We start from the raw sequence: 22,110 nt of genomic DNA, 5'->3' as shown, positions 1-22,110 counted from the left end.
CAATAGTTTTCAACTTTACTCTTAACTTATATCAGACACTTGATTGAAAGCATACTGCTGATGGTAGAGGAAGCAACATTAGAAAATATGCAAGAAATATCAGGGAAGCAGGTTATTTCCTACCTAGTATATGGGCAATAAAGTCCTATATACCTCAGTTCCATGTAACCATACATCATTAGAACTAAACAAAAACTTAAAATTCATCTAGTACATCACCGCTTTAAAGATGAAGAAACAGACCCCCCCCCCCAAAAAAAATAGTTGACATTCTCAAGGTGACACAATTACTAAGTCACTTGGAGGTATCACTATGCTACAGATTAGGACAATAATTGAGTCCTCTCAGGAATCCTAGAACATTAAAAAAAATAATCATTTTTGTATTCTCTGATAATATAAAGAATTAGAGTATTTGAATTATAGAAACTGGCTGTAGAAAAGTATCCTAGTAGTCTTCAAGTCTTTTTTATACTTTGAAGGTATTTTGCAGGGAAAATCAAATAAAAAATATTAAAGTGAAATGACTACTCTGAATAAAAGGCAATGACTTTTTTTTTGTTAAGGTCTTTGCTATCATTTTTAGATCCTAAAGTATAATTAGTATTTTAAGGAAAGACTCTTAGGAAAGAGGACATATTTTATTCCCTCCGACTTCAACCTATACTAACTAGTTAGATTATATGAAGTATAGAATTTTCAACTCAAGGACATCCTATTAATTTAACTCAATGAATATGCATTAATTGTCTACTTTTGCAAAGAAACCAATAGCTAAAATATAAAAGTCTCAACCAAGTTGATTTGTCTTAAACACTTCATACAGATCTAACAACTTAGAACAAATTTATTGTCCTACTTTGTAATTAGGATCTTAGACATGTTGACTTTTAACCAAAAGCTCAACCCTACTACTTATGCACACCATCTTCTCAGTATTAAATGCTAGTCTTCTCATACCTCTCAGAGTATCTGATTGTCATTCACTACCTAGATGTATTCCGTTATGAATAGTGAGAGCATTTTTTTTATATTATGGTTTAGTGTTTCCACCAATAATAGCCCACGTTATTGTTGTTATTCTTCATTCATTCAGTCTAACTCTTCATGGACCACCACTTCAAAATCTGTCCAAGTTGGCATTTGTTGTCTTCAGGACACTTTCTGTCCTTCTCATGCTAATCCATTCCCTTTTACTTTTGCATTCAGTCTTTTGTGTCATCGGGTTATATTCCAAAAAGTCCCATCTTTTCATTATGTAGTCAAAGTATTTAAACTTCAGCTTCAGTATTTTACCTTCCAATGAATAACTGAATTATTTTCTTACATGCTGACAGATTTGATCTCCTTGCCATCCTAGGAACTCTTAAAAGTCTTCTCTAGCACTATAATTCAAAGGGATAGATTCTGCATCACTCAGCTTTCCTTATAGTTCAACTTTCCCCAACCATACATTGCTATTGGAAAGTCCATAGTTTTAACTATACGTAACTTTGCCAGCAAGGTAATATCTCTGCTTTTTTAGTATGCTGTCCATATTTATTATAACTTGCTTCCAAGGAACAAGCACCTTTTAATTTCATGACTGCATTTGACATCTGCAGGGATTATATCCAAGGTTTCCCCCTAATTATATTTAGGACAATTTCTCTTCTTTATATTTTCCCTGCTGTAGAGCTTATTGTCCCTAGGTCATTTATGTATAAGCAATTAATCAGATTAAATAAAGGTAATTAAAAACAAAAGTAATATTCACATGTAATATAGATTGTGACTGTATTCCCTTTCATCTCAGGACCCAACTAATTGAAGAAACCTTTCCAGGATTACAATCTATCTTTCACAGATCTCCAAGTCCAAATTTATAAGAACAAACTCTCAATGTTGCAGAAAAAAAGAAAAAGAACAAAACATAAAGGAAATGAAAGGAAAAGTATGCTTGTGTGTACTCAGAATCTATCAGTTTTCTTTCTGGGACTGGATGATATTTTTCATAATGTGTCCTTTGGAATTATCTCATATCACTATCTTGGTCAGGGCAGCTGTGTCTTTCATAGTTGATCAGCATTACAGTGATGATGTTGCATTTTACAATATTCTGGTTCTGGTCACTTTGTATCAGTTCATGTAGGTAGGTCTTTCTATGTTTTATGAGATCATCTTGCTTGTCATTTCTTTTTTTGTCTTAGTAGCATTTTATTTTTTTCCCAATTGCATGTAAATAGCTTTTAACATTCATTTTTGTTATATTTTATATATGCATATTTTTTACAGCTGTAAATTCCTTCCTTTAATAAGTATCCCATCTTTCAAGAAAACTCTTGCTAAAAAGTTGGGAAGAGTCAATTTATCATAAAACAGAACTTCATGGAAACTGAAAATCTATCAAACTGCATTTTTTTCCCTATTAAAGCCTTGTATTGAGTCCATGTTTCCCACCTTTTGTCACACTCAGAAAAAGTGGCCAATTAGTGTCAAATATGTGGCCATAGATACTTGAATGCTTATTGAAATTGAATTGAACTAAATGAATTGATTGAGTTTAGTGACAGGGAGAGCATGCCTGTAGTTAAAGAAAAACATGAAATGGAAATATTAATATTTTTCCTCAACTTTACTGTCCATTTCTACTTTTTATCTCCAGGTTAATTGTACCATAAGCAACCTCAAGCAATCTGAAACACTACCTACCTTTACCAGACTGTTCAACTAAGTTAGCTAACATATTTCCCTTGGCCATTCATGAATAAGTATAATCATTTCTACTTCATGCTCAAGGGAATAAATGAAAAAAAATTGGCATGTCACTTCACAAAAGTTGGAAACCTATCAGGCTATCTAAAATTGATTTGATCAGAATTCTATTTTCAGAGAAATCTTTCCTTTCATTTTAGAATTCTAGAACTGAAGTTTCATTTAATGTTTTTATTCAGAAAGGACTGTGACATAATCAGTCTAATGGGAAAAAATGTTGGTTTCTTTGATGGTTTTTTTAACATGCTCTAAAATCCATAGCTGTTAAAGCAGAGAAATATATCTTAGATCATTTATAAATGGAGGGCAGATTGAATAGCATCCCAGCTATCTTCCAAGCTGATTTTTTGGAGGTTTCTATTATAATTATAATTAAATATAACTTATAATTTATATTTATAAATTAAATGTAATTTATGATTATAATTAAATATAAATAAAAGAAATGAAATATTTTAAGATTGACAAGCTTATAGATTAAATTTTATAGATTTCTTGATAAAGTCTATTCTCTGAGTGTTAAGGTGTAATGAATATTTGGGAGAAAATGTTACAGAGAAATTTGCTTATGCTTTTTGCAAATTCCTATTGTAAAGTTGTACATTTGGGTATTTTGAATCTACAGATTGTTATTGGATTGCATTTTACTTAATTCTGAAGGACTGAAATTTGCTATCTTTTTTGACATGCCACACAATTAAAATTCTTAGCTTGCTTTCACATCCATCAGTTGTGAGGGAATCAGTTCAGAAGAAGGAGTCTTATCTAAATGAGTATTATAATAATTAGATTTGGAATAAATACTTAGCAAAAGGAAGCTAGAGTGTGTAAAAAGGAAAAGTTCATTAAATTGAGTTTAAAAGAATTCTAATTTATATCATTATTCTAGTACTTTACTGTGCAATAACTAGGGGGTGCTGTGGATATAGAACTGGACTTGGAATTAGGAACAGTCATCTTCATGAGTTCAAATCTGACTTCAAACTCTTAAAACTGTGACTCTGGCTCAGTTAACTTTGTCTGTAAAAAGAGCTGCAAACCATTTCAGCCTCTGTGCCAATAAAACTGAAAATGGGGACATAAAGTGTCAGCCATGATTGGAAAGGAACAATTTTCTACCATGATGAGAATAGATGTGCCTAGGAAATAAATTCCTGAATCCAAGTTTTGCTTGGCAGCTGAGACAAGTGAATTATCATAAACATTTAGAAGAGATGAGTCATTTTTTGAGGTGAAGCTGGTACCTCTATGAAATGATGTGCCATCTTAAAACCCACATGTACCCATACCTAATTGATTTCTTTTCTATGTGCTTTCTGATATTTTTGTTTAATGCAAATTTTTTAAATGAACTGTGGATCATTTGGTTAAATTCATCAAGGTGGTAGAGAAGACTGATAGAGGCACCGTATTTTAGGTTTGGCCAAAAGTTACATACCTTAAACTATTGAAGTTTATATGAATTGCCAATGAATATAATTACACCATTACTTCAATTGTTTGATTTGAAGCCTATACACACACACACACACACACACATATATATATGCCAATATAATAAGAACATATGTTACATATTTTCCCACACATTATAGAAATAACTCTAATTGTAAGATGCCTGTGAAATATTACAAAGGCTCTATTGTAATTTCATACCTCATAGATAGCCTCTCCCCTCTTGTGTTTCCCAGGAGCATTCTATAGCATTTAGTTTTTTATTGTCATAAGAAAATTGGAGGAATATCAAAAAAGGCAATGCAATTGAATATATATTTCACTTTTATCCAGGAAAGGATGAAAGAAAAATGTAGTACTATCCATTTTCAACATTTCTATTATAATCCATCTACATTTATTTGAGTTTTAGTTTAGTGTAAATAGAAACAATGCCTCAAAATCTCAAAACAAAAGTAATCTAATTTTAATCAAGTAACAGTTTTAAATGAGTCAGAGACAAGGCACATAATCAGTTAAAACAACAGCAACTGGCTATACTTAAAAGCAACTGAAATGCACATTCATAGCTAATTATAAACAAATACTAGTTAACACTTTAATAAAAGGAAAAATAGCAAAAAAGATTTAAAGCCTAGAGAAACAGATGAAAGGGTTCTAAGTTGCTTTCCATCTGAGATTACTCAAATGAAACTCTGTCTCCAATTACCTGGGAAGATGTGGTATTCCCTTATGAGAGCACAAGATCAGAGAGGGCGGCGCTTTTCGTGCCTCTGCTTACTCATAGTTCTTTGGAACTAGTTCAGCTGAAATACTTCAAATTGCAAAAGGGTTTGGAACCAGGCAGCACTACAGACAATAATCTCTGGGTCAAAATAGTAACATAGTAGGACAACAACTACAAAAGAGTGTGATGACAGATCTGGGGAGGATTTTTGAGTGCTTTTGGAGAGATTGATGAATGTCAGACTGTTGAAGTGGAACTTTTTCAATATTTTTTAACCTCTTGCATGCTTAGAAGTTGACTGAATTTATCTAGCAAGCACTTTTACTCAGCTGAGCTGGAACTAAAAGGTAATCCAGTTTTTTGACACTTAAAAGGAGAAAAAATGGCTACCCTCTAGGAAAGTTCAGGAGTTCATTCACCATCTGGTTTCAGCAAAGGGCCCCCTATTTGCTCCAAATTGTCCACCCCTAGGTCCTGTGATCCCATAAACCACAGGTCAAAAAAACACAGCCACCACCCACCATGATGCAGCCATTATAATGGAAATGTTCAGTTCTGAAGCTAAAGGTCTTGGTTGAATGAACTGTAAGGGAAGTGAATGGAAGGTTCATTCTATTTTCACTACAAAGGAAGGTAGAATGAACCAAAGAAGAGTCTCAAAGAAGGGTTAGGTTCTAAAGTCAAGGAATGAGATGATAATCACCAAAATAAAAATTAGCCTCCCCCTGCTTTTTAAGTCAGATCTCCAAAGTAAATAACCTCAGGTTAGGATAATATTCATTGCCAATATATTGCTTGGCAATGATATGGCAACCCATTTCAGTAAAATCAAGTTAAAATTGGTTTTAAGGGTTCAGTATGTTGGTAGGATGTGAAAAGTTATAATTTGCTGCACAATGGCATAAAATGTGTGCTTGGAGTGGATTTTGGTTTCCATTCTTATGCTCTTTTTTGCCAATATACTCTTTGAATGGAAGGGCAAGTAAATTCACACTATTCAAATTATCATTCTCTTATAGTCTTGCTTTCTCTTTATAGTTATCTACATCTGTATCTCTGTGTATTATTAAATTCACTTATTATATGATTAGACTATAACTGACTTTGACTTTGTAATGTCCATTCCAAGTATATAATAACAGATACTACAAAGTCTACAGAAAATTTAGGAAACAGTTGAAATTGGTTCATTTTGCCATGATTATGATCTCAAATCATAAAACTACTTTCCTTTCTTATTTATGTAGTCATCTTCCTTTTATCTCTAATGGTAATATAGATTTTATTCCCCTTACCCCTCTTCTATCCTCTTGCCTTCCCTGAACTTACACTCTGATTCCCCAATTTCTTAATTTTTTCAGTGACTTTATAACCTGTAGTCCCAAGACCTTTCTTTGTTAGGAAATCTAATGCTTCTTCCAGGCAGTAGCTTAGTGGGCAAGTGATAGGTTATAGAACATTGCTTCAATGAGTTTTCATAAATTATTTGATCTAATAAATTCATATAAGTTCTTCCCAAAATTACAATATCAGTGCCTTCTATACTTTTTTTGCATTTTCTACCAGACATAGAAAAACTAGTCTAAAAAATCTTCACTTTCCTACACCATCATCATCGAATGCTCTTCAATAAATATAAAAGCTCATTTAAAAATCAAATTCAAAATGAATATAAAGGGAAAAACAGTAGATGAAATTTCATCAAGTTTTATTCTTTAATTTTATATAGTGTAACACTATGAGGAGTACAAGTGTACACTTCTTTCTTTTTTAATCATAGATTATGAAAATATCTTTACATTACTTAGGTCCATTAAAAAAGCTCATATTGAGGAAGCTGGGTGTTGCAGTGGATAGAGCACCTGCCCTAGAGTCAGGAAGACCTGAGTTCAAATGCAGCCTCAGACACTTAATAATTACCTAGTTGTGTGACCTTGGGCAAGTCACTTCACCCCATTGCCTTAATTTTTTAAAAAAAGCTCATACTGAGCTGTTACAATGTCCTGGGCACTAAGGGTTTCCAAAGTGATAAGCATTAGGGTTTCCAAAGAAAGGTTAAAAAAGGTAGTCCTTGCCCTTAAAAAACTCAGTCATATTGAAAAGACCATAAATGATTTTATATATACATATATATATATATGCATATATATATGTGATAAGCTGTTAATGTATTTAGTGTCATGTTATTCTAGTGAGACTTTCAAATAATTATTAATAAATAGGAATATAACCCCACTTCTGTCTAAACCTGGGATGGTTTCCCTGAGAGGCAATCCTATATTCTGTGTGGTATAGAAACAAGGGGACAGGAGTCTGATTGACTGTCACATTAGAGAAGCTGCTAAACTGCTGAAGGGAGAAAGGGTTCTGGGTGTACTAGGAGAACCTCTAGGGAAAGACACATGTGGAACTTAAGGAGATTCCCTGGAGCCAACGACATTCTAAAGTTTTTACTTCCCTTTTTCAAGTCTTTGTCTCTTTCAAAGTCATTCAATAATTTTGAAGACAACTCCTATCTCGTGTCAGTAAACATCTTCATTATTTCTCTCAACCAATCAGTAGTCCTGTCTCTCTCCAATGACACTTCATTTGTTGTCAAAGGCAGAGAACTGTCCTTCAGAAAATGCCCCCAGCTTGAGTGGAAGTGGGGTTAAAGCAGCAATAAAGTGTCACATTTACATACCACATTAGAATTCATAAATATTTCCCTTCCAACAGATAGATAGTGCAAATATTATATATTCCTATTTTATTGGAATACCCTTTTACAGAACTGTCTAAAGCAGAGTAATCTCTTTGACTCAGAAAGGTAAAGTTCCTTTTCTGTGGTCACACAACAAATCAGTGACATCACTGGGTCTCAAAGCTAGACTGTCAAACTTCAAGTCCATTCCTTTTCTCCCTGCATCATACTGCTTTTTCATACCATAAGAAAAGTTCTTGTTTTTCCCTTTTTACCCTTAAACAGAAGCACCAAGTACATTAAGATGACTTCTAGGAAAGCAGCAAAATCAATGAAATGAATTATAGAGAGGGGATAGTTCCAGAGTTCTGTCCACAGGGAAAGCTGCAGAATAGGAATACAGTACCAAAATATGAATATAAATCAAATTCTGTGAGAAAATTATGAGGACAGTGGTCAGGGTTTTCAATTAGACATTGTTAAAGAAGTTGATTGGGAAAGATCTTTCAGAGGTTTGATGATGATTTTGATTTGTCTCAAAGAAAAGCCAAGCTTATTAGTAATCCAAGGTTTTTGAGTGTGTCCATTTTTAATATTTCCCTTCTTTGCTTCAGTATTCTGTTATCTTTAGTATAGTATGATTGGAAGGCTGTTAGCCTTGTTTGACATCTCAGAAAAAGTAAAATATGTGCTGCAAGTATTAGATTAATGAATTTTGCTGGCAGTTAAATAACTGGAATATTTTGTATTTCTTCCTTCATATAATTAATTCAACATATTTTATTATAAATCAATTGATAGCAGATTGTAAATATAGAAAACAGTTGAAACCAATTTAACATTGGTCATAATTTCCACAATGATGGAAAAAATAGAATAGAAACTGAAGCAAATTTAAAATAATGAAGGTGAATTTATTTAAAATTAGAGGTTGAAAAATTAACATTTTCTTTTCTATTTTTGCCTTCTTTCAACAAGTATTACTCCTTTAAGAGTAGTGGATGGATCACCTGCCCTGGAGTCAGGAAGACCTGAGTTCACAACTGGCCTCAGACAATTAATAATTACCTAGCTGTGTGGCCTTGGACAAGCCACTTAACCCCACTGCCTTGAAAAAAATAAAAAAATAAATAAATAAGAGTGTTCTCTTAATAAGGGAAAATCACCTGAGTGAGGAATGAACAATAAAATTGTATCATATTTATTTAGTAAGGAAAAGTGGATTCTTTTACTTTTTTTTAGCTACCATTCAAGCCTACTTATTTTCAGATAACAATAATTCTTAGATTATCTTTGTTGTAATGATCATAAAAGCATTTTGTTTGTCAGTGCTAGCATATTTGATGAGTGTTTATAGTCAAACTTGGCTAATCTATGGAGTCCTTTTGGACTCATCACAATAATTGAAGTCTTTCATAAATGTGCTTGTGATATTATTGACTGACCACTAATATGGCATATATTTGAAATGTTTTTAAATACTTCCAGAGTAGTGATATTTTCTTTATATGAATTTTTTTGCCTAATCCTCATGTGACAAAGGACTCACATTTATGATGAGAACTAGGTGTAGTTGCTCATGACCTTAAAATTAAGGGAAGCTACTTGGGTGACAATAGGAACTGGAACTTTGACACTGGCTTCATTTAAATGGCAAAATTTAGACTCTTAACTGTTAGTTGACTTTGAGCTAATTAATTGCAAATCTTTCTATCATACTTCTACAAAAAAAAGCAACTAATAGAGTTAGAACAGTTTAAATGGAAGAAAACAGCATTTTTTATTTTAAAGTATTGAAAATTATATGTAAAATGTTAAATTTGTTCATATAAAAGAAATACCTCCTAGGAAATTTCATTTGTTTTTCCTTTTAGGATATTTTGTTGATTAAATTTCTTTAAAACACAGTAGAAATGTTATCTCTATTTAGCTACATGTAAAATACATCCATACAATCATACAGACTAGATTTTGAGGATATATCTTTTTTGATGTCTATAGATAAAAATGTTTTTAATAGGGAAAAGGAATTCTTTTATTTCCTCATCACTTTAATTGTGCACTAACAGGACTATAGCTATCATTAAAATGAGGCAAATTTAAGTAGAGGGAATAAGTGCTACTTTAAGATATCAGTGCCCTCAATTAAAACCCAATTCATTCTCTAATATTTATGTTGTTGCATGTATGTCGAAATGATTTTTATTAACTTCATTTTACATATTGGCATGCTATGGCTGCTAGGTAGTATGCAGGATAGAGCACCAGGCTTGGCATCAGGAAGATTTGAATTCAAATCTGACCTCAAATACTTACTGTTTGTGTTACCCTAGGCAAGTCCTATTTGTATCAGTTCCTCCTCTGTAAAATGGGTACATACTGGAAGAAAATATCAAACCCTTGGGTATATTTAGCATGAAAACCTTATCACATCATGATGTGGCAAAATAACTTCATAAATTCAGACCTCATTTCATTTCAAATTCATAATAATAAGTAGGGAAATTAACTGGAGTTTATCCTTATTAGAAATAAGGATTTTATTTTTTTAAAAGTCTAAATAATATTTCAAGGGCAATATTTGATCAGAAATGTTTGAAATATTATTGGAATAAACATTTACATGTAATAATAGATTAATTTGAAAGTTCTGATATATTCATTAATAAGTTTGCCAAAAACTTTCATTAGAAATATGCAGCTAGTCCTGGATAAGGTACTTTATAATAGCATTAGTATAAATGTGTTAATTTTAATATGCTCTATAATGAAGATTTTTCAATTGATAAATATTTATTTGTCCATCATTATCATGAATTAATTTATTTTAGGTTAGGGAAATCAAGATGAATAAATTTGATTAAAAGTTATCCCTAAGTATAACCATATGCTAATTATTCAATTCAATTAACAATCAATGATTGGGAGAACTGGAAAATGGTATGGCAAAAACTAGGCATAGAATTACAACTTTCACCCTATACCAAAATAAGGTTAAAATGGGTACAGGATTTAGACATAAAGAGTGACACCATAGATAAATTAATAGACCAAGAAATACTATCAGATCTATGGGAAGGGGATAAGTTTATGATCAACAAGAATTATGAACTACAAAATGAATAATTTTGACTAAATTAAATTTAAAAATTTTTGCACTAATAAAATCAGTGCTGTCAAAATTAGAAACAAAATTAGACAGAAAACAATCTTCATAACTAGGAGTTCTGATAAAGATATCATTTCATATATATATATATATATATATATATATATATATATATAGAGAGAGAGAGAGAGAGAGAGAGAGAGAGAGAGAGAGAGAGAGAGAATTGCATCAAACTTATAAGGTCCCAAAGTCATTCCTCAATTGATAAATGGTCAAAGAATAAGAACATGCAATTTTCAAATGAAGAAATTAAACATATATATAATCAAATGAAAAAATGCTCCAAATCATTATTGAAAATAGAAATGCTAATTAAAATAACACTGAGGTATCATCTCACATCTATCAGATTGACCAAGATGAGAAAAAGGGAAAATGATTAATGTTGGAGAGATTGTGGGGGGAATGGGACATTGATGCATTGCTGGTAGAGTTGTGAATGGATCCATCCATTTTGGAGAGCAATATGGAAGAATGCCCAAAGAGCAATAAAACTGTTCATACCCTTTGACCCACCAATTCCAATTTTAGGTCTATATCCAGAAGAAATTATAAAAAAAGGGAAAATTCCTACATATTCCAAAATAGTCATAGCAGCTCTTTTTGTAGTAGCAAAGAGTTAGAAATTGAGAGGATACCCATCAATGGGGGAATGACTAAACAAGTTATGGCACTTGAATATTATAGAAAATTATTGTTCTATATGAAACCATAAATGGTCAGACTCTAGAGAAGCATGGAATGACTTACAGGATCTGATGCTGAGCAAAGGGAGTAGAACCAAGAGAACAATGTGCACATCAACAACAACATTGTGAAATAATCAACCTCTTGACAATCCAGAGAGCTAGGACAGTTGTATTAGACCTGCTAAGAACAATGCTATTCCCCATCTAGAGGAAGAAAAACAAAGCGTAACAAAACAAAACAAAAACCAACCCATCAGAAACTGATGAACACTTTATAAAAATTATCTCTTTAACTTAATCTGAAAATAACTAATATGTAAATGTGTTTATCAAAATATGTATGTACAATGCTAATCTGACTGCATGCCACTGAGGGGAGGGGGTAGGAAGTGAGGATGGAAGAAAATTTTGTTACTTAAAAATATTTATATGTATATGAATGAAAATAAATAAAATGAAATAAAATAAATATTCCCCGGTAAACATTATCTTTGGAATTTGCAAAAAAGACAACAATCAATGAAAACCATTGAAGTCTGGCTAATGTTCCAGTCACTGCTCTGACTGCTTGTGATAAAAAAAAAAGATGAAAATAGTCCCTATCCTTAAGGAGATCACATTGCAATGGGGCAGATAATATGTAAATAACTGGGTATATAAAATATGTTTATATAATAGGTAAGATGGTAATATTAGAGGTGCTAGCACTAGAAATTGGAATTACTGGCAAAGGCCTCTTGGATTTGAGCTGAGTCTTCTTAAAGTAAGGCAAAGCATTCTAGGCATGGGCAGGAGAAAGAATAAAGGTTTAGTGATGGTAAATGGAGTATTGTGTTCCAAGAATTGAAAATAAATCAGTACAACTGCAGTAAGGAGCAGATGGAAGCAAGTAAAATACAGGGAATCTGAAAAGGTACACAGGGACCACCAAAAGGCTTTATTAATATTTAAAGACTTATCAATATTATAAAATCAAAAGAAAAGATATGCACTAGGTATTGAATGTGGCTTAGACTAGTAGTCTCAAGTGCAAATAGAAACAGATTTCCAAGGACCACAAATTGATTTAGGAAACCGCAAACTAACATTATGTTTTATGGTATTTTATTTTATTAAATATTTCCCAATTACATTTTAATCTGGTTCCAGTCACATTGGGTAATTTTTCAGGCAAAACCCTGTTGCTTCCAGGACTCAGGTTTGATACTTCTTGTCTAGACCTTCTGAGTTGTGACATTTGTTAAATAAAATAAAATAAAAATTAATTAATTGGCAGAATCACAGGTATGTATATGTGTAACCATTTATGAGTGTTATTTGCATCTGTCTTCAATTTCATTCCCTAAAGTAATTTAACTAGCATTGTTGGTTGAATCTTTATTAAATATCAAAAGTAGCTTAAGGCTAAAATCAATTATATCTCCTCAACCCCACCCCATCTCCTCCAAATCACTTTCATTGATAACTTAGCAATAAAATTACCTGAAGAAGGGTTACAGTAATTGAAATTTGAATAGTAGACATAAATGCCTTGTTGGTAAATGGCATGACCATTTCCCTTTAGCATGATCTGGAATCCAACTCACTAAGGTTTTCCTGTAAAACTGTCATAGAAAGGAGACCAAAAAAATCTATTTGGTTCATTGAACTGTTGACTCATTTTTAAAAATTGAAATTGTGAACCATAATGTGGTTTCTTTGATCTTTGATTTGGCTCCTTATTAAGACCAATTACCATTTAAGCATAGAAATACCCCTGGTTTCCTAACCATGTAGAAGTATTGGGTAAAAATATATTACAATATTGAGTCCTATGGCATGCTGGGAAGAATGCTGGGAGGAATATGGATTTAAGTTCAGTAAAATGGTGCATATCAGCTCCTTGTTAGTAACCATTGTTACTTTGCAATACAAAAATTATATACTGGGTACTGTGCCTTGACACCAAACTTGTCCATAGAATGAGGCAAGAGCTGATTCTTCAGCTTTCATATTAAAACAAATCTTTATAGAGTTCTCACATAGTCACTTTTTTAAAAAAAAATTTAAGTGAAATGAATTGATACTCATTTCAGCTTGCTTATCACAATTTAGAGGACTGTTTGAATGTTTTATCTGTCTTTTATGAAACCATTTAGAAAATTCAATGTTAATAGTATTCCATCTCTTTGTATTCAATTAATATATATTTGAAAAAAGTTTGCACCATATACTAAGGAAGTAAAGCTAAACTTGTTGATATGAACCTCAGTACAATGGTTTCTTTCAAAAAAATCTTTTTTTAATTATCATATTATCTTTCTCCAGTCTAAGTCTAAATTTCTGATTTTGTAAGCTAAATTTGAAAGGACAACCTGAAAATAGTCTAGGATTGTTTTGATTATGTGTACATGCATTTAAGCAACCTTTTTGTATTTATAGAATTGCTTTTAGATGGAAATCTTACTTTATGCCTGGCAACCCAGAGCAAATTTTTATGGTGCAGGGTGTTCATGCTGAAACTTGTTCAAAGAATAAATCAGGGACCATTTGTCCCATTTTTAATATGGTAAATAATCAACCTCTAGACAAATGTAAACTATCTAATGTGCAAAGTGTGTAGGGGTTTGGAGGGGGGGGAGCTCTGCCGCCAGTTCAAATGATCCTGTCAAATTTTAGCAATCCTGGCAAATAGTAGGAGTATGACACTCAGTTATGACTTTACAGATACTGTACAGACATTTGAAAACCACTGTCTTGGGGCTGTAAAACACTAACCAGTCCAAGCTGTACTTTTGTGTTTTAAGTAGTGATGGAGACACTTAAGAAAAAGTCACAAGTAAAATGTTTCTCTTTGCTTGTCTAAAATTTAGGTTTTTATATTATAATTTTATTAATTTTGTTTTTATTATTTTATTACTTTTATCATCTCTATTTCTTCATTCCTCCAAATATAAATGCAATAACATTAGGTTCCAAAAGAAATATTCAGACCAAAAAATAAACTTCTTTGTGAATATTTTCCTTGCCTGTTGACACTGTACCTTTTGCTTTTGATTCTTATAATGTATGAAGTATATCCTTATAACTAACTTCTGAGATAATTTAAAAATGTTAATGTATTTTCAACCATCTTCAAATGAGTGGTATATGGGAATGAAATGTCTATTTTTTAAATTTTCATTTGTGGTGAATCTTGATGTTCTTTTGTATACTTCTGGAGTTATAATATCTGAGTTTGTGAACTTTAGTGATTTATAATTCTTTAATGATGTCTAAATTAGGTCATACAACTTTTTCCAATTATATATATGACATAATATCTTCAATCAAAGCAGAATTATTTTTTTTCAAATTTGATGGAAATTCGGCTGTTTTAGTTTACTGTTAAAAAGCAAAATATGAAATTATGTATGTGTAAATATAATATGTATGTATTCACTAATTAATAGAATAGATATATTCATAACAAATAATGCTATCGCCCACAAAAATGGAATTCATTTTCTCAAAGTTTAGTTCCCTATGATTGGATGGTTTGAAGACAGGCTAGATTGCTGTTCTTTGGGAATAATGTAGACTGTGTTCACTTGGTTAAAGGCTGGATTATATGACTTCCTAAATCCCTTCTAAATCTTATTCTATAATTCTCTTAAAAAATTATCTAAAAACCAGGGGCAGCTAGGTGGTGCAGTGGATGGATAGAGCATTGGCCCTGAAGTCAGGAGTATCTGAGTTCAAATCCAGCCTCAGACACTTAATAATTACCTAGCTGTGTAAACATGGACATGTCACTTAACCCTATTGCCTTAAATAAAAAAATATCTAAAAACCATGTTCTTGTCTTATATGTAGCCCTATTTTATTATTAAATAAACAGTGCTCCAATATGACAATTACATCTTATTTCTATATCATATTCAGATTTGTATTTTGCTTCTTTGTGGCCCTTAGAATTATCTTCTGAAGCTATCACCCTATCAGTCCTAGGAGTTGCTTTTAAAGATCCCAGAAGTGACTTCAGACATGAAACCTATGTCTTGCAGCATTGAATACCTAATTTAGAGATCCAAATCATAAATTTTAATTATTGTTTCTATTATTTTTATATATTCATTACTCAAGTCCTATTCGAGTGCCTCCACATGAAATGGAGATGACCCTAGCTCTCAAAATCTATGAAAATCAGTGCCCATAGAACCTAAGCTCTCAGATATTCCACTAAGTTAGAGTATTGGCCTAGCTAAGAATTCTATGTGGCAATTGTCCAGAAAGCACAGTGGCTAAGTTAGAGAAGGTCATTATCAGATAGACCTTGATGTTTTGGAGTTTTTTTTGGCCACAAAATATCTGGTAACATTTCAATCAAACTATAGTGGTGATTTGTATTGGTTGACAAAGTATACACACCATTTAAATCACAGATGATTAAAGTATTAAAGGAGATTATAGTAGTTGAAACTATCTTTAGGATGTTTTATTTGAAGCTATTTATAGTTCAATGAAAATTAGATTTATAGTTAGTTATGCCATTAGATGCTACTATATAATAATTTTACAAAGATTATATCATATTCTCCTTGAGATATGGTACTTACTTAGCATTTATATTATCTATCTTTTTTCCTTCCATGTTTTCAGCGAAAATTGACCAAGAAGCTGAGGAGCATTCATTGACAGCGGCTCATAAATGGTGAGAAGACTCACTATGCTGCAGTAAAATATCTCACTTCAGAACAGGTTTGCAAAGTGCTTGCTGTCAGACATACCCAGTGGGTCCATGACATAGCATATTTCATTCAAAGTAACCTACTAAGAGCAATTGTCATTTTTAAATAATTAAAAATTAACCTAATATAGTCCTGCATTATAATGCACATTGTTACTGTAGATTTTTATCTTTTTGTGTCACACGAATATAGGTTATCATTGTTGTATCTAGGGACAGCTAAATGATACAGTATATAAACTGTTGGACCTGGAGTCAGGAAGATGAGACTTTTTGAGTTCAAATCTGACCTTAGATATTTACTAGCTCTGTGACCTTGGGGAAGAAGCCACTTGAGACTGTTTGCCTCGATTTCCTTATCTGTAAAACAAGCTGGAGAAAGAAATGATAAGTCACTCCAGTATCTAAGATTTAGAATTATAAAAATTACTAAAACCAATATCACCATATCTAATTAACATATTGCATCTAGCTCAGTGCTACAAAGCTGGAGCAGAAGTTTAGAAAAAATAAAAAGAAAAAAGGAAAACTGCAGAAAACAGTATTACTAAAAAGTAAGTAAAGAATTTAGAGGTTGGAATAACATAAGCTTTCTACAAAGTTAAAGAGAGATATGAAAGGAATCAGGCAAAATTGCATTATAATGCAAGGAAGCTGGAGGATTTTTTGAGTTGATTTAGAGTTGATAGAAATTTTGAAAATCTATCATTTCCTGGTTCCTTAAGCATTCCTCCTTTTCATCTCCTTAATCCAGAAAACTGACCAAATTTGGAATAACATTCTGATTTGATATATTCTAATATTCATAGTATCTTTTCTTCATTGATAACATAAAACAATCTTGGATACTCAATATTATAGAAATGATTATATATGAACTTTTATGTAAACTGGTGACTAGAAATAGAATGGGGGCAATTATATGGAGATTTTTGTTTATTGAAAGATTGGTTAATAGCAAAAGTTGTTCAGCTTGGAATATTAGTTGAGAGAAGTGCATGGTATATTTCTAAGAATTCTATAAAATCAGCAGTAGAATCATAGATTCGTAGAATTGGAAGGACCTTTGGAAATTACCCAGTCCAACCTTCTATTATATGCATAATCTTCTTTGAAATATCCCTGGCAATGGGGCGGCTAGGTGGCACAGTGGATTAAGCACTGGTCCTGGAGTCAGGAGTACCTGGGTTCAAATCCAGTCTCAAATACTTAATAATTACCTAGCTGTGTGGCCTTGGGCAAGCCACTTAACCCCATTTGCCTTCCAAAATCCTAAAAAAATATCCCTGGCAGGTTAAACAACCTCTACTTTGCATGGATGCATTTCTGGTTGTTGTCAATCTATTATGTAGCTAAGAAATTTTGACTAAAGTTGTCCAACTAGCTACAATGAATTCTTACTTTACTATTATCCAGACTGTTCCCTCACTTCTTGTCCACAAGGATTTCTTGAGGAATTTTTCAAAGTGACTTGTCAAAATCAGAAGTGCTATGCTGGCACTTTGACCATTTTCCTGCCATTATTTTGATGCTTTTAAAATTAAAATTAGTTTTTTTCATGAATTTTCCCAATGAATTTATCCTGAACTCTAAACTCATATTTCCCTTTTCAGGTGTCCCCAAATTATCTATCTAATGATTAATGTTTGAATTGTATGGGGATAATATCTGTTGATCTATTGCAGGTTTGTCCAAGTCAATTCGTGCAGCAGTATTACATTTTATTATTATGTTCATTGGTAATATGGATTACATTGTAGTTATAAACATATTAAATTCTATATGTGACTCTTGATAAGTTTTTGTTGGATGAAGTAACCTAGAAGAGCTAAAAGATTGGACATCCATAGTCTATTGTTTCTAGAATCTAATTTTCTTCTCTTTTAGAAAATCCAGACACATATTTTTCAGGTTCAATTATACGAATGCCCTCACTGTTTCTTAAAGAATCTTACATCTTCAGGGGTTACATCTGCAACTTTGTTCTAAACATATATATCTGTGTGTATGTGTATACAAATGCTATGCCTATATATATATATATATATATATATATATATATACATACATACATACATACATATACCTATACAAACATATATATGTACATATATATATATATTTACTGAGCAATTTCAATTTTCTTTTCACTATAGCAAGATATAAATTGAATTAATTCTAAATTAGTTTACAGGAAAACATAATTCATTTGGAAACTGGGCAGAATTTATCAATGTAGTATAAATCATAGCCCCCCCAAGCTCTTCCATTTAAAGGTTCTCCATTAACATAGACTGAATTCAGTGCTGGGAGATGACTCTAAATTTAGGATTAACTTTTCTCTAGCTCATTGCCTTCACATGCAGTGAACTAGATACAGAAATAACCATTAGCATACTTCAGAAGGAAAAGGAATTTTGGATTGTCACCAGGGAAATTATGCTTTTGCAATGAGGCCCTCTTTCCCATAAATGTGTAGTGATTGACCCAGAGCTACATAGCGCTACCTCAGAGGTTATAATCCCTTTAGAAAATAGGCACATTTTAAAGATTGTTGAATAAACAATACTCTTTCCATCAGACCTGCTTTGTCAGGATAACTCACTGGTGCTTCTCCTTGCCTTTCTCCAAGGAGCACATTACATCAAGAAATCATTCTCTCTTTAGAGATTGTGGTGCTCAACTCTTGTGATGCCCCATAAGACACCAAACAAAACTTTGACCTAGTGTCTCTGGTTTTGCTATAGACACCATCAGATGTCTCTACCTGTTCTAATTGCTATAAGATAGGGAAACAGAAAAGCAGAAGTATATGCAGGCACTTGAGTTTCAGCATCTTCCCTCTCAGGCTAACCTGAAAAAGTATATTAGTTTTATAGTGAACTTCTGTAACTATATCAGGAAGAAAAAATTGCATGTCAGAACAGACTTTTTCCCCTCTATCTCTAAAATGCATGTTTATGAAAATGGAAAAGAAATCTAAGTAAAAATGACTACCCAGGTTTTATAGATCACAAGGAAGTTTAATTGATTCTTAGTCATTAAGAGTACCAATGGAATGTAGGTATGGAATGTAGGCATACATTCCATAAGAAATACCCATTCATTTTGAGTGAAAACAGGCTTTATTATCCTTCCCATTGTGGAAGTATTTCTGAAGAATATAGTAACAAGAAATCTTTTAGCAATATAATTTTATGTAGTTCATAGTACATGAAGAGCAAATAAATCTTAGTTATATCATACTTGTAAGGACTTAGGATTATAAAATCTATTAGCTTAAATATATATTATTTTAAAAGAATTCTTTAGAGATATAATATAAGATATTCCTTCAAGTTTTAAAATTTTATTTAACTATATCTGGACTATTATAGTCTTTTTATTGTTGTGATTTAAGAAGATTAATCAACTGAGAAACATAAAGAACTAGATGACTAGATGTTTTCAAAGGTCTGAATAATTATTCCATTTAAAAATCCATGAAGGGAACTGGAATTATTTGACCTAGAAAATGTATAGCTTAGGACAAAGATAATAGTTGAATTGTGTTATCAAAAGGCTATTGGAAAAGGTATAAAAATCAGTCTGGTTGGTCCTACCTGGGCAGTGGTTGAAAATTGTAATTATATTCCAGATGCATGTCAGAAAAATAAAGTCCTGACAACTGGAGCTTTTCAAAAGAGTAGCAAAGTCTCAGGAGAAAGTGAGTTACCTTTCAATAGAGGTACTCAAGCAAAGGCTACATTGTCACTTAATGAAGATCTGGTAGACTGGATTCTTTTTCAAGCAGAGGTTTGACAAGGTAACTTCTTAAATTTCTTTGATCTCATTCATAAAAGAAAAATTGATAAAAGAATTAAATGTCTAAGTTTGGAGGACAAGAATATGCAGACTCCATATATTGTAATTAAAGTTTAAAAATTCTTAGGAAAGACCATCAGTATGAGAGTTGTAAATTCATATTTGTCATATAGTCATGGAATAATATGATAGGTAGCATAGCCTTCATTCAGGAAGTCAAAAATAAATTGAAATATTGTATTGTAATTGTAAGGCTTTGGCAGGTTTAACAAAACCAAAGAGACTTTTACCACCATTTATCTATCATATGCCAGGCTACCTGACTTAAATTTGAAGAGGCTCATCATAAAAATATTTGGATCACTATGCTGAAATTTTTTGTCACATAGGAAATATCTTCTGAAATGGAAAGAGGATGCAAGGTTAGGAAGCAAGAGGATACATTAGTAGAAGATGAACCTACACTGATAAAAATTAAGGATTTTTTGAAGAAAAGTTATTAATATTTAATCTATCAAAAGTATTTATTAATACTAGGAATTAGACACTATGCTAAGTTCAGGGAATACAAAGAAAGGCTGAAACAGTTCCCACCTCAAAGACCTCACTTTCTAATGAGGAAGACAACATTTAGATAACTAAGTAGGTAAAAGACATATACTAAAGCAGGATAGATAGAGATAAATATCAGGAGAGGCACTAATAAGGAACTGCCCCCTGAAAAAGTTAGAATTTGAGCTAAGTCTTAAAAGAATTTTGGAATCCAGGTTAGATTCCATAGTGAAAGAGGTGAGAAGGAAAAATATTCCATGAATGAGGAATAGCTAAGACAAGGGCACAAACCCATGAATTAAATGTTGTGTTAAAGAATTGCTAATAAACCAGTGTATCTGGATGGTAGAATGTGTAGGCATAAATTAAAGGAGGATTGCACAGATAGGAAGTGCTCAAAGGGTTTTAAATGACAGATAATTATTTGTTTCATCCTAAGGCAGTAGAGATTCACTGGAGTTGTTGAGTGGGGAGGAATGGTGCTAAAATGACCAGGCTTGTGTTTTAAAGATCATAGTGACCTTTGTGTGGATGATGGATTAGAGTAGGGGGAGACTTGGTGCACGAAGACTATACAAAGGACTATTGTAATAAATCATTTTATAGATAAGGAAACTGAGGCTCAGAGTGTTTAAGTGGTCAAAATTTGAACCCTGAGGGTGGATATACAAATACAGGTTTAAAGAGAAAATCCTAAAGCAATTCATGTCAGAGACAATTTCTTCCTGTGTGACATTGGACATTCCATTTGACTAGTCTGGGCTTTGCTTTCCTCACTTGTAAAATGGGAAGTATGGAGATGACACCTTGAGTTTTCTTCAAGCTCAACATTTGTGAATTACTTTCTATTATGTAAAAAAGAAAATAAGGACATTAGTGAATGGCAATTTAAATACCAAATCAGCATGCTAATTTCATCTTGTTCTACATCACTATAGTTACCAGGGTCACAATCAAAGTATGTAATGGTCCTGTTAGACTATCTGCCAATATAGGTTTCCTGTTTAATTCTGAGCAACATATTAATAACATTAGTTAAATTGGAAAATGTTTTAAACACCTCGAGTTGTCAATGGAACAGAAAATTTGTTACATAAGAAAACTGGAAGGAATTCAGTATGTTTATCCTGAAAAATATAAAAGGTCCCACCGGGATATCTAGGCAATGAAGACTGTTTGTATTTAGGGTATTTTTTATTATCATTATAATTCCAGAAAGCAGAATTAACACCTGTAGGTGGAAGATGTAGGCAAAACTTCTTGTCTCAATGTAAAGGGTACCCTTATAATTAATAATTAGAGCTATCAAAGAAAGTGTTTCATTCCCAACAAATTAATGAACTCTCTACCAAAGGAAGCAGTCAAGTAGGAGTAACTAGACCATTTTTTGGGTGGTTAGAGAAAGGAATTATTTATTTATTTATTCATTTATTTATATATTCATCTATTTATTTATCTATTCATTTATTTATTTACATTGGGTGATAGTGTAGACTTTCTAGAAAGTAGTAAATTTCAAGTTAGATTTTAAAATTATTGAATTATTTCTTAAATTTAGGTGGCATTTCA

At 32.1% G+C, this 22,110-nt stretch overlaps 1 protein-coding gene across 1 annotated transcript in view; it reads left to right on the top strand.

Moving 5' to 3' along the window:
• Positions 1-22,110, top strand: part of FMN2 (formin 2) — a 463,537-nt gene that overhangs the window by 349,147 nt on the left and 92,280 nt on the right. The window contains exon 15 of the mRNA XM_074222920.1: positions 16,098-16,149. Coding sequence (XP_074079021.1) covers positions 16,098-16,149 — 52 coding nt within the window. The remainder of the gene's footprint in view (positions 1-16,097; positions 16,150-22,110) is intronic.

Source organism: Macrotis lagotis, chromosome 2 (genome assembly GCF_037893015.1).
Source record: "Macrotis lagotis isolate mMagLag1 chromosome 2, bilby.v1.9.chrom.fasta, whole genome shotgun sequence".
NCBI lineage: Eukaryota > Metazoa > Chordata > Mammalia > Peramelemorphia > Peramelidae > Macrotis > Macrotis lagotis.
Note: the sequence above shows the minus strand (reverse complement) of the source record. Positions and strands in the feature narration are given on the sequence as shown.